This window comes from Notothenia coriiceps, unplaced genomic scaffold (assembly GCF_000735185.1).
Source record: "Notothenia coriiceps isolate Sejong01 unplaced genomic scaffold, NC01 NC01_scaffold00003525, whole genome shotgun sequence".
Lineage (NCBI taxonomy): Eukaryota > Metazoa > Chordata > Actinopteri > Perciformes > Nototheniidae > Notothenia > Notothenia coriiceps.
In genome coordinates this window covers 23336-36440 of record NW_011336226.1, presented here as the reverse complement: position 1 = coordinate 36440, position 13105 = coordinate 23336, and the positions used below count along the sequence as shown (strand labels likewise).

The 13105-nt window shown below is 40.5% G+C and overlaps 1 protein-coding gene across 1 annotated transcript; it reads right to left on the bottom strand.

Moving 5' to 3' along the window:
• Positions 1-4642: 4642 nt before the first annotated feature.
• On the bottom strand, positions 4643-7506 carry LOC104941609 (tubulin beta-1 chain). The gene is given in 4 exon segments (NM_001303286.1): positions 4643-5842; positions 5911-6021; positions 6130-6238; positions 7412-7506. Coding segments are annotated over 4 exon segments (1338 nt in total). The 5' UTR covers positions 7469-7506; the 3' UTR covers positions 4643-4781.
• Positions 7507-13105: the final 5599 nt, after the last annotated feature.

Below are 13105 nucleotides of genomic sequence, written 5' to 3'. Positions count from 1 at the left end.
AGCCAAAAGTAAGTTTCCTTCAGCAATAGTAAGGGTGAAAGTGATTTTAAAAGATGTTTAACAACAAAAAAATTAACAATGTATTAATTTTAGTGACAAGAACATCACGTAAAAGTAAGCATATTCATATGTTGCTAGACACACATTGCTAAATATGAATGCAATTAAAAGAAACAAATAAATATGTACTTGCGTCATACTGTGGACAATAGTTGCCAGATAAGGTTTAAATGTTTAAAAATTATGTTTTATTTATTTTCCTCGTAGGATAACTCATAACAAGGCAAATCCGATGTTATCAAAATGGTGTGGAATATGTATAAATAGTTATAAAAATATGTTAAACCTGGAGAGGAACCATGGGTTCTGTTTGAACTTTGACCTGGTTAACCCCCCATTACTGTGACTGTGCAATGAATATTCAAAATGAAAAACACCAACAGTGTGGTTTGATGATCAAAGCTGAGGACATAGGCATATCAATTATATATTATACATGCAAACATTATCAAAGGGGCGACATGGCAATATATGAGGAATTCAAACAAAGGCGTTCTTCCTCCACTCTGTTAATCGACACTGACGGTTAATGAAGTTTTAATTTACACCTAATCAGATATTGTCAGCCATGCCCAGTCGCCTCGGACTGTGCAGGGAGGCAGGCGGACCCAAAGACCGGCTCCTCAGAGACCACCACTCCACTCTCATTAGCGTTCAGAGGTCTCTGCTCTTCCTCGTTTGTACAGGGCTCTTCAAATGTAGGCTTTAAATAAGTCAGCGTGTCATTTAAATGTTATTTCTATGTCAGATCCTCTTTGTTGCAGTGTTAACAGATGAAATTGAAAAGCAAAATGCGGAAAAAGAGAGAGGCCATGCATGTAAAGCCATTGGCAGGATTTGGAACGTCAATTGTCTAAAACCAGATGGGATACCAATAATTTATAGGTCTTTACTTTTCACACATTACCCCCTAACGTTTGACAGTTGAAACAGCACCGTCAAATATCATTAGCGTATTGGAAAGGACAGTTGACTTTGACTAAAAGGTAAGAAGTATAAAGGTTTAGAACCATGTAAGTCATCTTATATGGATTTGCATGTTTAGCCAAATACAAGTGAAGTACAACCTGAACATTCCCAAATGTTTTCCAAAGCATTACATTACATTGATTTGTTCCCTATACTGTAGGTTGAGTCTTTTTAGGTAATTTCTCCAAGCCTTTATATTATTTGAGTGTCTATGTCTATTTGTCATTCTCATTTGCAAATAACATTGTTGACTATAGTTACCCGGGTGCAAATAGCATCTGCACTTACTATTATTCATTTTCCATCAACAGCATCAGCATGCTCTATGAAAAGTCAATGCAAAATGATAGAGAAATAATTCTCATGTATTCTGAATATAGCGTATGTATGCCTGATTCTGTCTCCCTACAGTCAGGATACCTGAAACTGACAGGTCTCTTTTATCTGTATTTCCTCACTTCTAATCGTGTTGTAAATATCCACCACAGTGTACAAGACAATGTGCAACTGAATGTTATGGATTCTTCAAAATAACTTGTCAGCAATGTGTCACATGATCCTTACTCCAAGACTGAAAATGCTTTACATTCTTTGAAGGGAATATCTTTATTTATACAGAAACTGTTTCAGACTTCTAAAGCTTTGGTGGGACGCATGGTGAAGAAAGAACATTTTTTTTCTTTCACGTATCATATTTACCACTGCACAATAAAACTAAGCCTGCCTGAAACAAGTGGATGTGTGCAGTGAAAGGACACTCATTTTATTCTTTCTATTTTATCCTCCTGAAATCCTTTGCTTTATCTTCTCTATATCTTTCTCTCTCACACAAACAAACAAGAGTGCACTCACTCATACTGTATGACACTCATTAATTATTACACATTTCAACTTCTAATATTACCGCTGACACCTCATTTGCTGGGAAAAATAAATAGTAGCCAGTTGGAGCGGTTTCTTCCCAACTGAATCCACAAAGCAGGTGGGTTGGAATTGTTATCATTTGGCACAGTAAACATATAGGAGTGTGGTACTATCAAACTGGCAGCTGAGTAACAAAGATGGGCTAAACTTGAGAGTTTGAAGTCAGGGGAAGGCATTTCACTGACACGCTTTTAATTAAAGCTTTCCCACACATCGCGGTTCCAAAGACACGTAAGGTAAAATGAGTCATTATGTGCTATGTGTATGGGTACAGAAATGTGTAAATAAAGGTTTTATTTTCCAGGGTTATTGACAGTAATGCAGAGTTTGGTTCATACAACCAGGGAAAGAGGCCGTTATTATTGGAAGAAAACTACATCATGTTGCAAACAAACCAACAAATAAATGTTGCATTCCCAAGAAAATGTTTCAATTATTACAAAAATAATAATATAACATATAACATATATTTTTCCATTTGTGTACACTTCTTAACGGAGGTATCAGGGAAATAAGTTCAAGTTAAAGTGGACCTATTATGCTATATTGGAAAGATATAGGGCCATACCTATACAAAACATGTCTTTGAAGTATTTTGCTTAAAATACCAAACAGATCCCCCATTGTAGCCATGCCTCATACTGCTCATTAGGGGTGGGCGGATCGATACCAAAATATCGATACTTCCGATATTACGTTACGTTTCAAAATATCGATAATAGAGCCAATAGGATCGATACTTTTATACTTCTTTTTTCCGTCTCCTCTACTCGTCAATTTCTTCAAAAAACTATGTGCAGAGTGCAGACGAACATATGATTATAAAGCTGACTGACAGCAGCCAGCAGGGCAGGAAAGCAGCAGCCAGCGACTCGCGAGTGCAACACACACACGCGCATGATGGAGGAGAAAGAGGAGCGTTGTGTGGAGCAATTTCACAACTGGCAATTAAAACTTAGCGAACTGTGATGTGTGCAAGAAGACAGTTCTCTATTCTGGCCACTTTGTATTGTTATTTTTCATGTTTGCATTTTAAATTTGCAAAAGTAAAACCTTTATTTGTCTATAAAAACTGTCATGTCTTTATTCATGAAAATGAATTCAGATTTAGTCTATTTATGATCTTTCAGCTCAAAAATCATGTCATGCAGCCCCCCCCCCCCTATATGAAAGTACATAAGACACTTTTCATTTAAAAAAGTATCGGTATCGATATCGGCGATACTGGCCCTGAAATACTTGGTATCGGATCGAATCCAGATTTTGTGGTATCGCCCACCCCTAGCGCCACGGGCGGCCACCGCCACTGTGGGCTAAGCCCCGAATGTGTTCAGGTCCAGGCGACGCCCCTGGTCAAAATCTTCAGGATTTGGAGAGGCTCTTCAGAGGAGTGGACAAAAATCCTTCCTGAGATGTTCACAGACCTGGTGACCAACTACAAGAAGCGTCTGACCTCTGTGCTGTCCAACAAGTGTTTCTCCAGTACTAAGACATGTTTTGCAAGGGCATCAAATACTTATTTCCCACAGTTAAATGCAAATCAATTTGTATCTTTTATATAATGTCAATATCTGGATTTTCTTTTTGATATTCTTACTTTCGCTCTTAAAATAAACCTACCACTTAAATTGTACTGTTAATTTATTTGTAAGTGGGCAAACTTACAAAATCTGCAAGGGATCAAATACTTAGTTCCTCCACTGTACTTCCATAGTGTTCGATACAGGACGTCGACGCACTGTGTGTGGTTTGTAATGAGCCACCATTTGCACTTTTACAGAACCACTGATCCAAATAAGTTCATGCCCAACGGCAACGCTGAACATTATGTGAATGCTCTCTTACTCCATGAAGCAAATCCTCCCTAAATACTGTTTTTGATGGGATCCTAATGGCGTATCCTTTGAACAGGAAATCTAAATATCACAGTAAAGATTGTAGTGAAATTTAAACTTTTAATTGTAAACTTTCATCTACTCTTTTGCTTCTGACAGAATGGTTTTATATCACGCTTTGGAGACAAGCATGGCTTGGTGGGCAAGGTGAAGAAAGGATGCGGCTGGACTCTGCTTGCGCGGGCCCTCAGCATCAAACTACTTAGCCAACACTGCCATCTATTGACCTTTGCCACTAACTGCAGGAGTGAGCTGCCTGCAATATGTAAATGACTTCATATATCTTTTAAAAGTGTGCAGAAACGTGTCGGATCGGTAATTAACTATAGAAATCGGTATTATTCACATGACTATTGACAACTATGACACTTTGTGTAAGGATAATTTCAACCTTTGGAATGGTCATGAGGAAGCCATTGTTTATGCTGCAGCATGTGATTTGGCATCGTTCTCGTGTCATGTTCTGCTTGTGTATTTCCTTCATTAAACATATTTGTGACAACAAAAATGAGCTCATGTATGGTATTGTCATATATACTGTGGTTATTGTCCGCAGTAATGACTCTTACATGTCTAATATGTGTAATGTGTAATTGTAAAGCGCTTTGAGCACCTGTAAAAGCACTCTAACAAAAAAAATGTAATGCATTATTATTATTATTATAATTATATACACAGTTGATATCTTTGAACCTACATTTGAGTTAATTTGTTAATTTCGGGAGAAAATAGTAAGCAGCTACACTCGCAGATTAATATATTAACTGGAACAGCAGCCAGAACACTGAAAGATCTTGGAACATTACATTTTATTCAAACATAAAAGCAGGCAGAACACTGAGACAACATTCCACCTTAAGCCAACATTATCAGACAGAACACTGAATGTGGCAAGAACTTCAAATCTTACATTTAGATTTTTGAAAAGGGATTTTAGGCCAGATCTTCCTCCCCCTCCTCTTCAAACTCTCCCTCCTCCTCAGCAGTGGCATCCTGGTACTGCTGGTACTCTGACACCAAGTCATTCATGTTGCTCTCAGCCTCAGTGAACTCCATCTCATCCATACCTTCACCGGTGTACCAGTGGAGGAAGGCCTTCCTCCTGAACATAGCTGTGAACTGCTCAGAGATGCGCTTGAACAGCTCCTGGATGGCAGTGCTGTTTCCAATAAAGGTAGCAGCCATCTTGAGGCCACGGGGAGGAATGTCGCAGACAGCGGTCTTCACGTTGTTGGGGATCCATTCAACGAAGTAGCTGCTGTTCTTGTTCTGCACGTTCAGCATCTGCTCGTCAACCTCCTTCATTGACATGCGGCCACGGAAGATGGCAGCCACTGTCAGGTAGCGGCCGTGACGCGGATCGCAGGCAGCCATCATGTTCTTGGAGTCAAACATTTGCTGGGTGAGCTCAGGCACAGTAAGGGATCTGTACTGCTGGCTGCCTCTGCTTGTGAGGGGGGCGAAGCCTGGCATGAAGAAGTGCAGACGGGGGAATGGCACCATGTTTACAGCAAGCTTACGCAGGTCAGCATTGAGCTGTCCAGGGAACCTGAGGCATGTGGTGACGCCACTCATGGTTGCCGAGACCAAGTGATTCAGGTCACCGTAAGAGGGGGTTGTGAGCTTGAGTGTGCGGAAACAGATGTCATACAGGGCCTCGTTGTCAATGCAGAAGGTCTCATCTGTGTTTTCTACAAGCTGATGGACTGATAGTGTGGCGTTGTAGGGCTCAACAACTGTATCTGATACTTTGGGGGAAGGCACCACGCTGAAGGTGTTCATAATGCGGTCAGGGTACTCTTCACGGATTTTGCTGATAAGCAGGGTTCCCATACCAGAGCCCGTACCACCACCCAGGGAGTGTGTAAGCTGGAAGCCCTGAAGGCAGTCACAGCTCTCTGCCTCCTTCCTCACCACATCCAGGACAGAGTCCACCAGCTCTGCACCCTCTGTGTAGTGACCTTTGGCCCAGTTGTTGCCAGCACCACTCTGGCCTGCAAGACAAGAATCATAAATGAAGATGCTGCATTCCGTGTGAACAATCCTAATAAATATCACTTACCAAACACAAAGTTGTCTGGTCTGAAGATCTGGCCAAAAGGTCCAGACCTTACTGAGTCCATGGTGCCTGGCTCAAGATCAACCAGCACAGCACGGGGCACATATTTACCACCTAGAAACCACAGGTTAGAAGTAAGGGAACATTGGTAAAATTAAGATTCTTTCACAAGTGTTTTTTTACATAATAGCCAATAAGAAAGCAAGGCTGTTTAGAACTTACCCGAGGCCTCATTGTAGTAGACATTGATCCTGTCCAGCTGCAGGTCACTGTCACCGTGGTATGTACCAGTTGGGTCAATACCGTGTTCATCACTGATCACCTCCCAAAACTATAGGACACAAACAAATACAGTTAGCTATTTCTTCCAACCAAAATGACTTTCAACACCCAGTTCCAATGTTTGTTTTATTGTCATGCATGTATATGTATGCACCATAACATCAAGACAAATTCCTCGTATGTGTTAACCCACTTGGCAATAAACCGGTTTCTGATTCGTCCATTTTATTTACAGTTACCATGTGTATTTATCACATACACATGTATTTAGCCTGTTCTAAACGTTGATAAATTGTCGGGATGAACCTATTTGTCCCGCCTGTGCCGACTCCGACACGCTAATCCCTTATTGGCTGCAACTCACGGATTATGAATTTGAAAATGTCCACTCGACACTGTACCACCAAGCCTGCTTCATGCAAAAGCACGGCGCAGCTCGGTATGGCATAACCATAGACTGTATATATAAAGGGCATAACCCAATAAGCCTGATTTAGACGTGCATGTTGTAAAAAAAATAAAAGAAGAAAATTACGTTTTAACTACCAACGTCATTGTAGTTTTAATACAAAGTTACTGGTTTGTAGTGCTTTTGTCTTTTTTAATGACAGTAGCCTACTCACTTCCTTTTTACGCATTGCAGTGACGGCTGCCGAAGGAACAATGGTGATAAAGCGGTGTTTGCAAGCAACAAGCGGACGGACAGAATCAATATTTATGTCAAAACATTTTTTATCAAATGGCAAAAATCATTTTATTAGTCAAAAGGCTGACATGTTACCGCCCTTGATTCGCTCTATTAAACATTTAATTTCAATGTTCACAAGTAGCCTACGCTCCATCTGATGTAGGCCTACAGTAACCGCTGCTGAACAAACAATTGTAATTATAACGGTAACCCTTGACAATTGTAAGTGTTTGTTGAAAATCTAATTGCAATTTTCACAAGCAGGCCCAATTTGAGGCAAGGGCGTGGTCGTGGCGCGCCGCCAGGGATTTTGGGCCCCATGAAAAGATATCACATTGGTTACTTAAACATTTTTTTCTTAATGTTCAAAAATTGTTTGGGCCCCTGTCAGTCACGGGCCCTTAGAATCGTCCTAACGTTTCACCCACTTACGGCACCCCACCCGAAAGAGCACAAAGCACCGGCTCCCAGAGGAGAGAACACGATATTTCTGAATGAAAATTACTCACTCAGGGCAAATACAAGTGGACTTACCTTAGCACCGATCTGGTTGCCGCACTGGCCGGCTTGAAGATGCACAATTTCCCTCATTTTTCTTTCTCGATGTGGAGTAAAAGTCTCAATGTACGACTGCGCTTTTCTCTGTGCAGAGTGCAGCTCATCGGCTCCTACCTCGGATTTATACAACAACTAGGCCCGCCCATTCTCTCCTCAACTCGAATATCTATTTGCTGATTTCGAACGTGTCATTAACAGACAGAAATGTAAACCAATCAAAGCTACCAATGCGTCTCCACGATTGGTCGGATCCACCTGTCAATGACATTCACCTCAAACGTGTGAATAACGTCTAATCCATGGATGTATAATATAAACGTGTAACCTGCAGACGAAGGCATTGTCACAGTCACTCACTACTACCATGGATGTACCAGAAATCAGGTCGGTTATGCACAGGTGCGCAAATATCGATTCACGGCGTTGATATAAACGTGTCGAAGTTTCTCATAAACTGTTTCATATCCCAAAAATAATATAATATCGAACTGAGGTCATTATAGAAAGTAACTGAGTATATAATCAACTATTGTATCTCATTATCACTACATTTAAGAGTCAACATCTTTTTACTCCCCCATATTTATTTTAATTCGATTTTGAAGATTTAGGGGATAATTTTGATTGGACAGATTGCCTATTTATATGAAAAATATTAGTGAACAGTAAAGGTAATCATTTTCATCTCATGCTCTCTATGTCCAATGGTCGCAAGTCGCAACACTACTCATGGTAGTCAAAATCAGCCCACAGAAAGTAAATATACGGCCACTTTTTGGTTGAAGCAGAAATGTTGTTAAATGCCATAAATCGGTTCAGCATCCTCAATAAACCCCAGAAACATTCCAGAATTCTCCCTATCAGACAAGTGTTTTTTTTTTGTATTGTGTTTACATTGGCTATAATGGCATCCATTTTAATGAACGCAACGTATGCTTATTGTGCGAATTGCGCATCCTGTGGTTGTGCTGGGGACCCATGCGCAGCGCATACTATACACTTATAACATAAAACGTTGGGGTACTCAACCTTTCCGGGTTCTGGCTACTAGACTATTCAGTAAAGCTTCTGAGGATGATTCTTCCAATGCTGAATAAAGTATACCTTGATATTTATTTCATTGTTCATGGTTAAATTACTTCAACAATTACTTTATTTAAACTATGCAAGCTTTTCTGGTACCACTTTACAATAAGACTACCATTATAAAGGATTCATAAAGGGTTTATAATTAGGTTATTAATTAGGTTGTAAACACTTTATTAATCATTAAGAACCATTTATAAACCAGTTCAAACATAGTTTGCATACATCAACATAGAATCACTATTTGGCAAGATGACAAAGCCTTATATTAGCTGTTAGCTTTCTGCTCTGCTAGCAGCTCGGTGATGCTACACGGACTCTTCCTGCTCAGCTCATCCAGGGAACATAACTTGAACTCGGCCATGTTTGTTGTGCTGGTGCCTTGTGGACTATTCTTCATGCTTATATCGGAATATTGTGACTCGCTCTGCAGTTAAAACAGACGGTGCATGAATGTGGTTTTGCGGTAAGTGAAATGCGATTACTTTATTTATGTGTTGCTTATGTTTTTAGTCAGCTAACGTTAATTAATGTTGAGGCTTGGGATAGCAAGTAAGCAAGTGGTAGCTACATTTGTGCTAACGATGCTAATCGTAGCCTCCACTAGAGAAGTGTTAAGCATTAAGTGGGATAATATTGTAGAATAAACGGCTTCCGTTTGAGGTTGGTAAAATAAGGCAATCCTTGTAAGTTAGAGAGATATTTTATTAGGTAGGTAACTGTATGCTTCACGAAGGTTAATTTAAATTTGCTATGATCAATTCATACCTGCCAACCCTACCGATTTGGGCGGTAGTCTAAAGGCCCAGATACACCGGCCCGAAATCGGCAGTAAATTGGAGTCGGGCCGAACATGAGCGTGGGCACGCCCTATTCGGAGTGGTGTGCGCCGCACCGTCTGGTCTTTTCTGCCGACCTGACGCCTTTTCTTGCCAATTCAACACGTTGAATCGGCGTCGGGAACACCACCGGAAGTCGGACAAAGGGATAACACTGATTGGCTTTTCAGCTAGCGAATCAGTGCATGAGAAGCGTTAACGGAAGTGAGGGAGGTAAACAAATTATTTAAAATGGAAGATGGAACACACACGGACGGCTATTTCACCTCATTGGTTTATAGAGCTCCTGTTCGTTCATGTTTTCAATGGACGAGAGTGAAAATGGAAAGAAAGACGCTATTTGTTGTTTGTTTATATAACGGAGTTTGTTCTTCTTCTCTGTCTTCCGGTTGTTCCGGTTGTTGAAAACCAGACATGTGAGGCGCTAGTCAAAGGCTTCTGGGTAAAGAAAGGAAGAGGTCCCATCACCGGGTTCGAAGGTCCACGTGATTGTTGTTATTTTGTATTGGTAGTAGACATCAATTGGTTTTACGGTGATTTAATGTCATTTCCTTACATCAACTGGTGGTCAAAGTCTTTTACGCGTATGCAACCAAATAATCCCACGGTCTAACATATTGTATTAAATTGGACACACACTTTGCCCCCGGGCTCGACAAAACATCGGGCGCCAAAGTCCGGCCGCTTTTACCTGTAAGGGTCTTGTTTACAGCCTTGTATAGAAGGCCGCAAGATTTTTCCCAATTTAAAACTTATTAAGAAAAAAGCGAAGTTGTCATTACTCTATTGGACAGCTCAACCTACATCTTTTGTCACGGCTGTAGCTTATATCTCTACCAAAAATAATTTAATAAATTCTTCTTTTGGAAGTCTAAGCTTGGTACCATTTTTGACGATTGTAATATTCACAGTCAGGTTAAAAAACTTTACTACAACATAAATATCAACTCTGATTGGAACCTCTACCATGATTCTGATTGTATCGAAATCCTTCAGGTTGTCATGTTGTATATTATTCATGGGAGGACATAGTTCTAACTACCGGTTCTTGTCTCACATAAACCTGAAAAACTCTGTCCTAAATCGTGTTCTGTTTGGAGAAGACCCGGTACCAAACCCCATCGCTCAAAGGTATACGAAGACCGGGGGGAACCGACCCCTAAAACTCTACGCTGTAGAGAAAGATTGGCAGTCTCCGGTTACCTTAGGCTCCCCCCTTGAGGGGTGTATCAGGAATAAAAACAGCACACACACACAATCTGAACGGCGTATTCGGTTCTGGCCCTTCGTCGTCGCCTGAGACCAAACCTGGTAATCGTTCGATTAAAAAGGCAGAGCCGAAAATGTATTTTTAGCTTTAATACCTAACTTTAATTTGTTTTAAATAATGTGTCTATGTAAAGTTGGATACCTAATTGGCTAAAGTCGCCGGGTAAAAAAGAGGCAAAATTACGGTAACTTGTGCAAGAAAACTAGTCTAACCTGTTCGCGCGATGCCACTCCTGCCTAATAAGGGATCTTTCCGTAGGTGATTTGGATTCCCATGCACAAGCTACTAACAGACCTAATACGAAGGGGACAGTCGTCTCCCAGCAACATACTGAGCACCTACTTTTGATATGATGGATTATAGACCCTTGAAGCTGTATATATATTAGCCTCTATAGAACTATCCGTGTATTGCCTAGGAGTTTTCATTATGTTCCAAGAGGAGTAATATGACTTTCAAGTACACGGGTTCGTTACGGCATATCGTAAAAACGAGTTCTCTCGCAGAATCTATGTATGTATATAGTCTGAACAACAATAATTCAAGTTTTTTACCTATGTAACATTTTACTGCTATTGTAATCGACTCTAAGAAGAGTGACAATAATTTGCTCTATAAATTGTGAATTGTTTATTCCAAATATGTTATGAGATTGTCTAAGCTGTGAGTCTTTGTGTGCACGTACGCATGTGCTGGGTTGTGATTTAGTGGTTGGTTTTGGATGTCCCAAAATCTGTCTAGGCTATTTGTATTGTCTTACGGTATTAAGTGTGTGAGATACTATATGGAGTAATCTATGTTTTCGTGTTCAAGAATATTCCACGGCTGGCTTGTATCCTTTAAACCCATGCATGCAAGAGGGTCTGTTTAAATGAGTTTATTTTATCAAATTAAATAGTCCCGTAACCATATGGGTTACCGAATGATAAAATAAAACTTATGGTTTAACCATTGTGTTAAATTATTTTTCTTGTGAGCGCAAACCCAAGCAAGAAGTCCTATACCTGACCACTGCAATTGGCCACATTCGAGTTAATACTTGAAGTTCGAGTTGGTTGGTATACTTATACGATTTCATTAGTAGACTTTATACTGTAATAATAAACATATTGTGGTGGTAGAACTAACACTTCAATTAAAAGTGTATGTGATACGGCGAGAAAGTTGGATGAACTCAAATCGGAACAGATTATTTAAATAGTATGTATGGGTACGGTTGGAAAGGTTTAGGTTTCTCCATCTAACGGTGACCCGTTTGACACCGTGCGGGGGTTTAAATGCACATTAGTCTTCCTTTACCCTTGGGGTATTAATGTACATATTTGGTACATAAATGTGATTATATAACGTATTAAAAATACCCCGTAAAAAGTCTTTTTTCAACCATCCCAAACCATTTGTCAATGTAGTTGCCCTGCTACAGGAAGACATTTTACGGGCTTTTCATTTTCTTTAACCCTCTATTTTATAAGGGGTTTTCCAGAGGTGTAAAATAACATAAAACTTACACAAAGACCAGGAGAAATGTGTCAACTTCTGTCACACGTACTTCCCTACACAGTTCTAGCATCCGTGAGAACACACTTGTAACCCTATTCGGTCCAAGTATAAGACAAAGTACCAAACTGATAATTCCGTTTTCCAAACGTGTCTCGCCTTATAGAAAACACAACGCGGGTATTAGTCTTTTATGACGTATGAAATTTTTTTTCAGAAAGGACGTAAAAAGATGACTATTTCACACTTATATGTTATTACATGTCACGAAAGGTCAAACGACATCAAAGGATTTTGTCTTCTGTAATTGCCCTGGTACAAACCACACTTTTACAGTCCTTTTTACCTTCTTACCCTCTATTTTATAGGGGTTTAGAAGTTATTAACATAATATAAACACACAAACAAGGAGAAAGTCAACTCGTGCCTTCCTACGAAGGCCTTTCTGGGTTGTGACCTACAGAAAGTGCAGGCGGTTGTACCACAAAAGCACTGTGACTAGTAAATTGCCCCCTTTAGGAACGTCCTGAGTTTCGGAGCAGCCCCCATTGCCGACGGCAAGGAAGACGTGCAACAAAGAGAAAGTCTTTTGTGTCTCCTGACAAAATGCTACGCTAGTGTCTGTGTGACGTTGCCACACAGGCGTTTCAGCTCAGTCAGGTCAACAGATGACCTCACAAGTAACAATAAACAATATCAAACCCTTCTAACCTTTTAGGCCATCCCGCTTTCGGTCGATTCAGCCGATCCGCCATCTTTGTACATTTTTCACAATTCCGGGGTCAATGGACTCCTTCAGCGGTTGCGGCGTGTGGCTGACAACCGCAGAGGCTTTGAGAAGGACGCATAAACGGCTGAGCGCGCGTGGACCTTGTGTGGCCTTTAGGCTCGCTCCGTTGCATACTTGAACGGTACGCGTACTCACCCGTTAATTTGAGAAGGAATGGTGTCCGTCGCCAGCATCACACATAAGCAGTA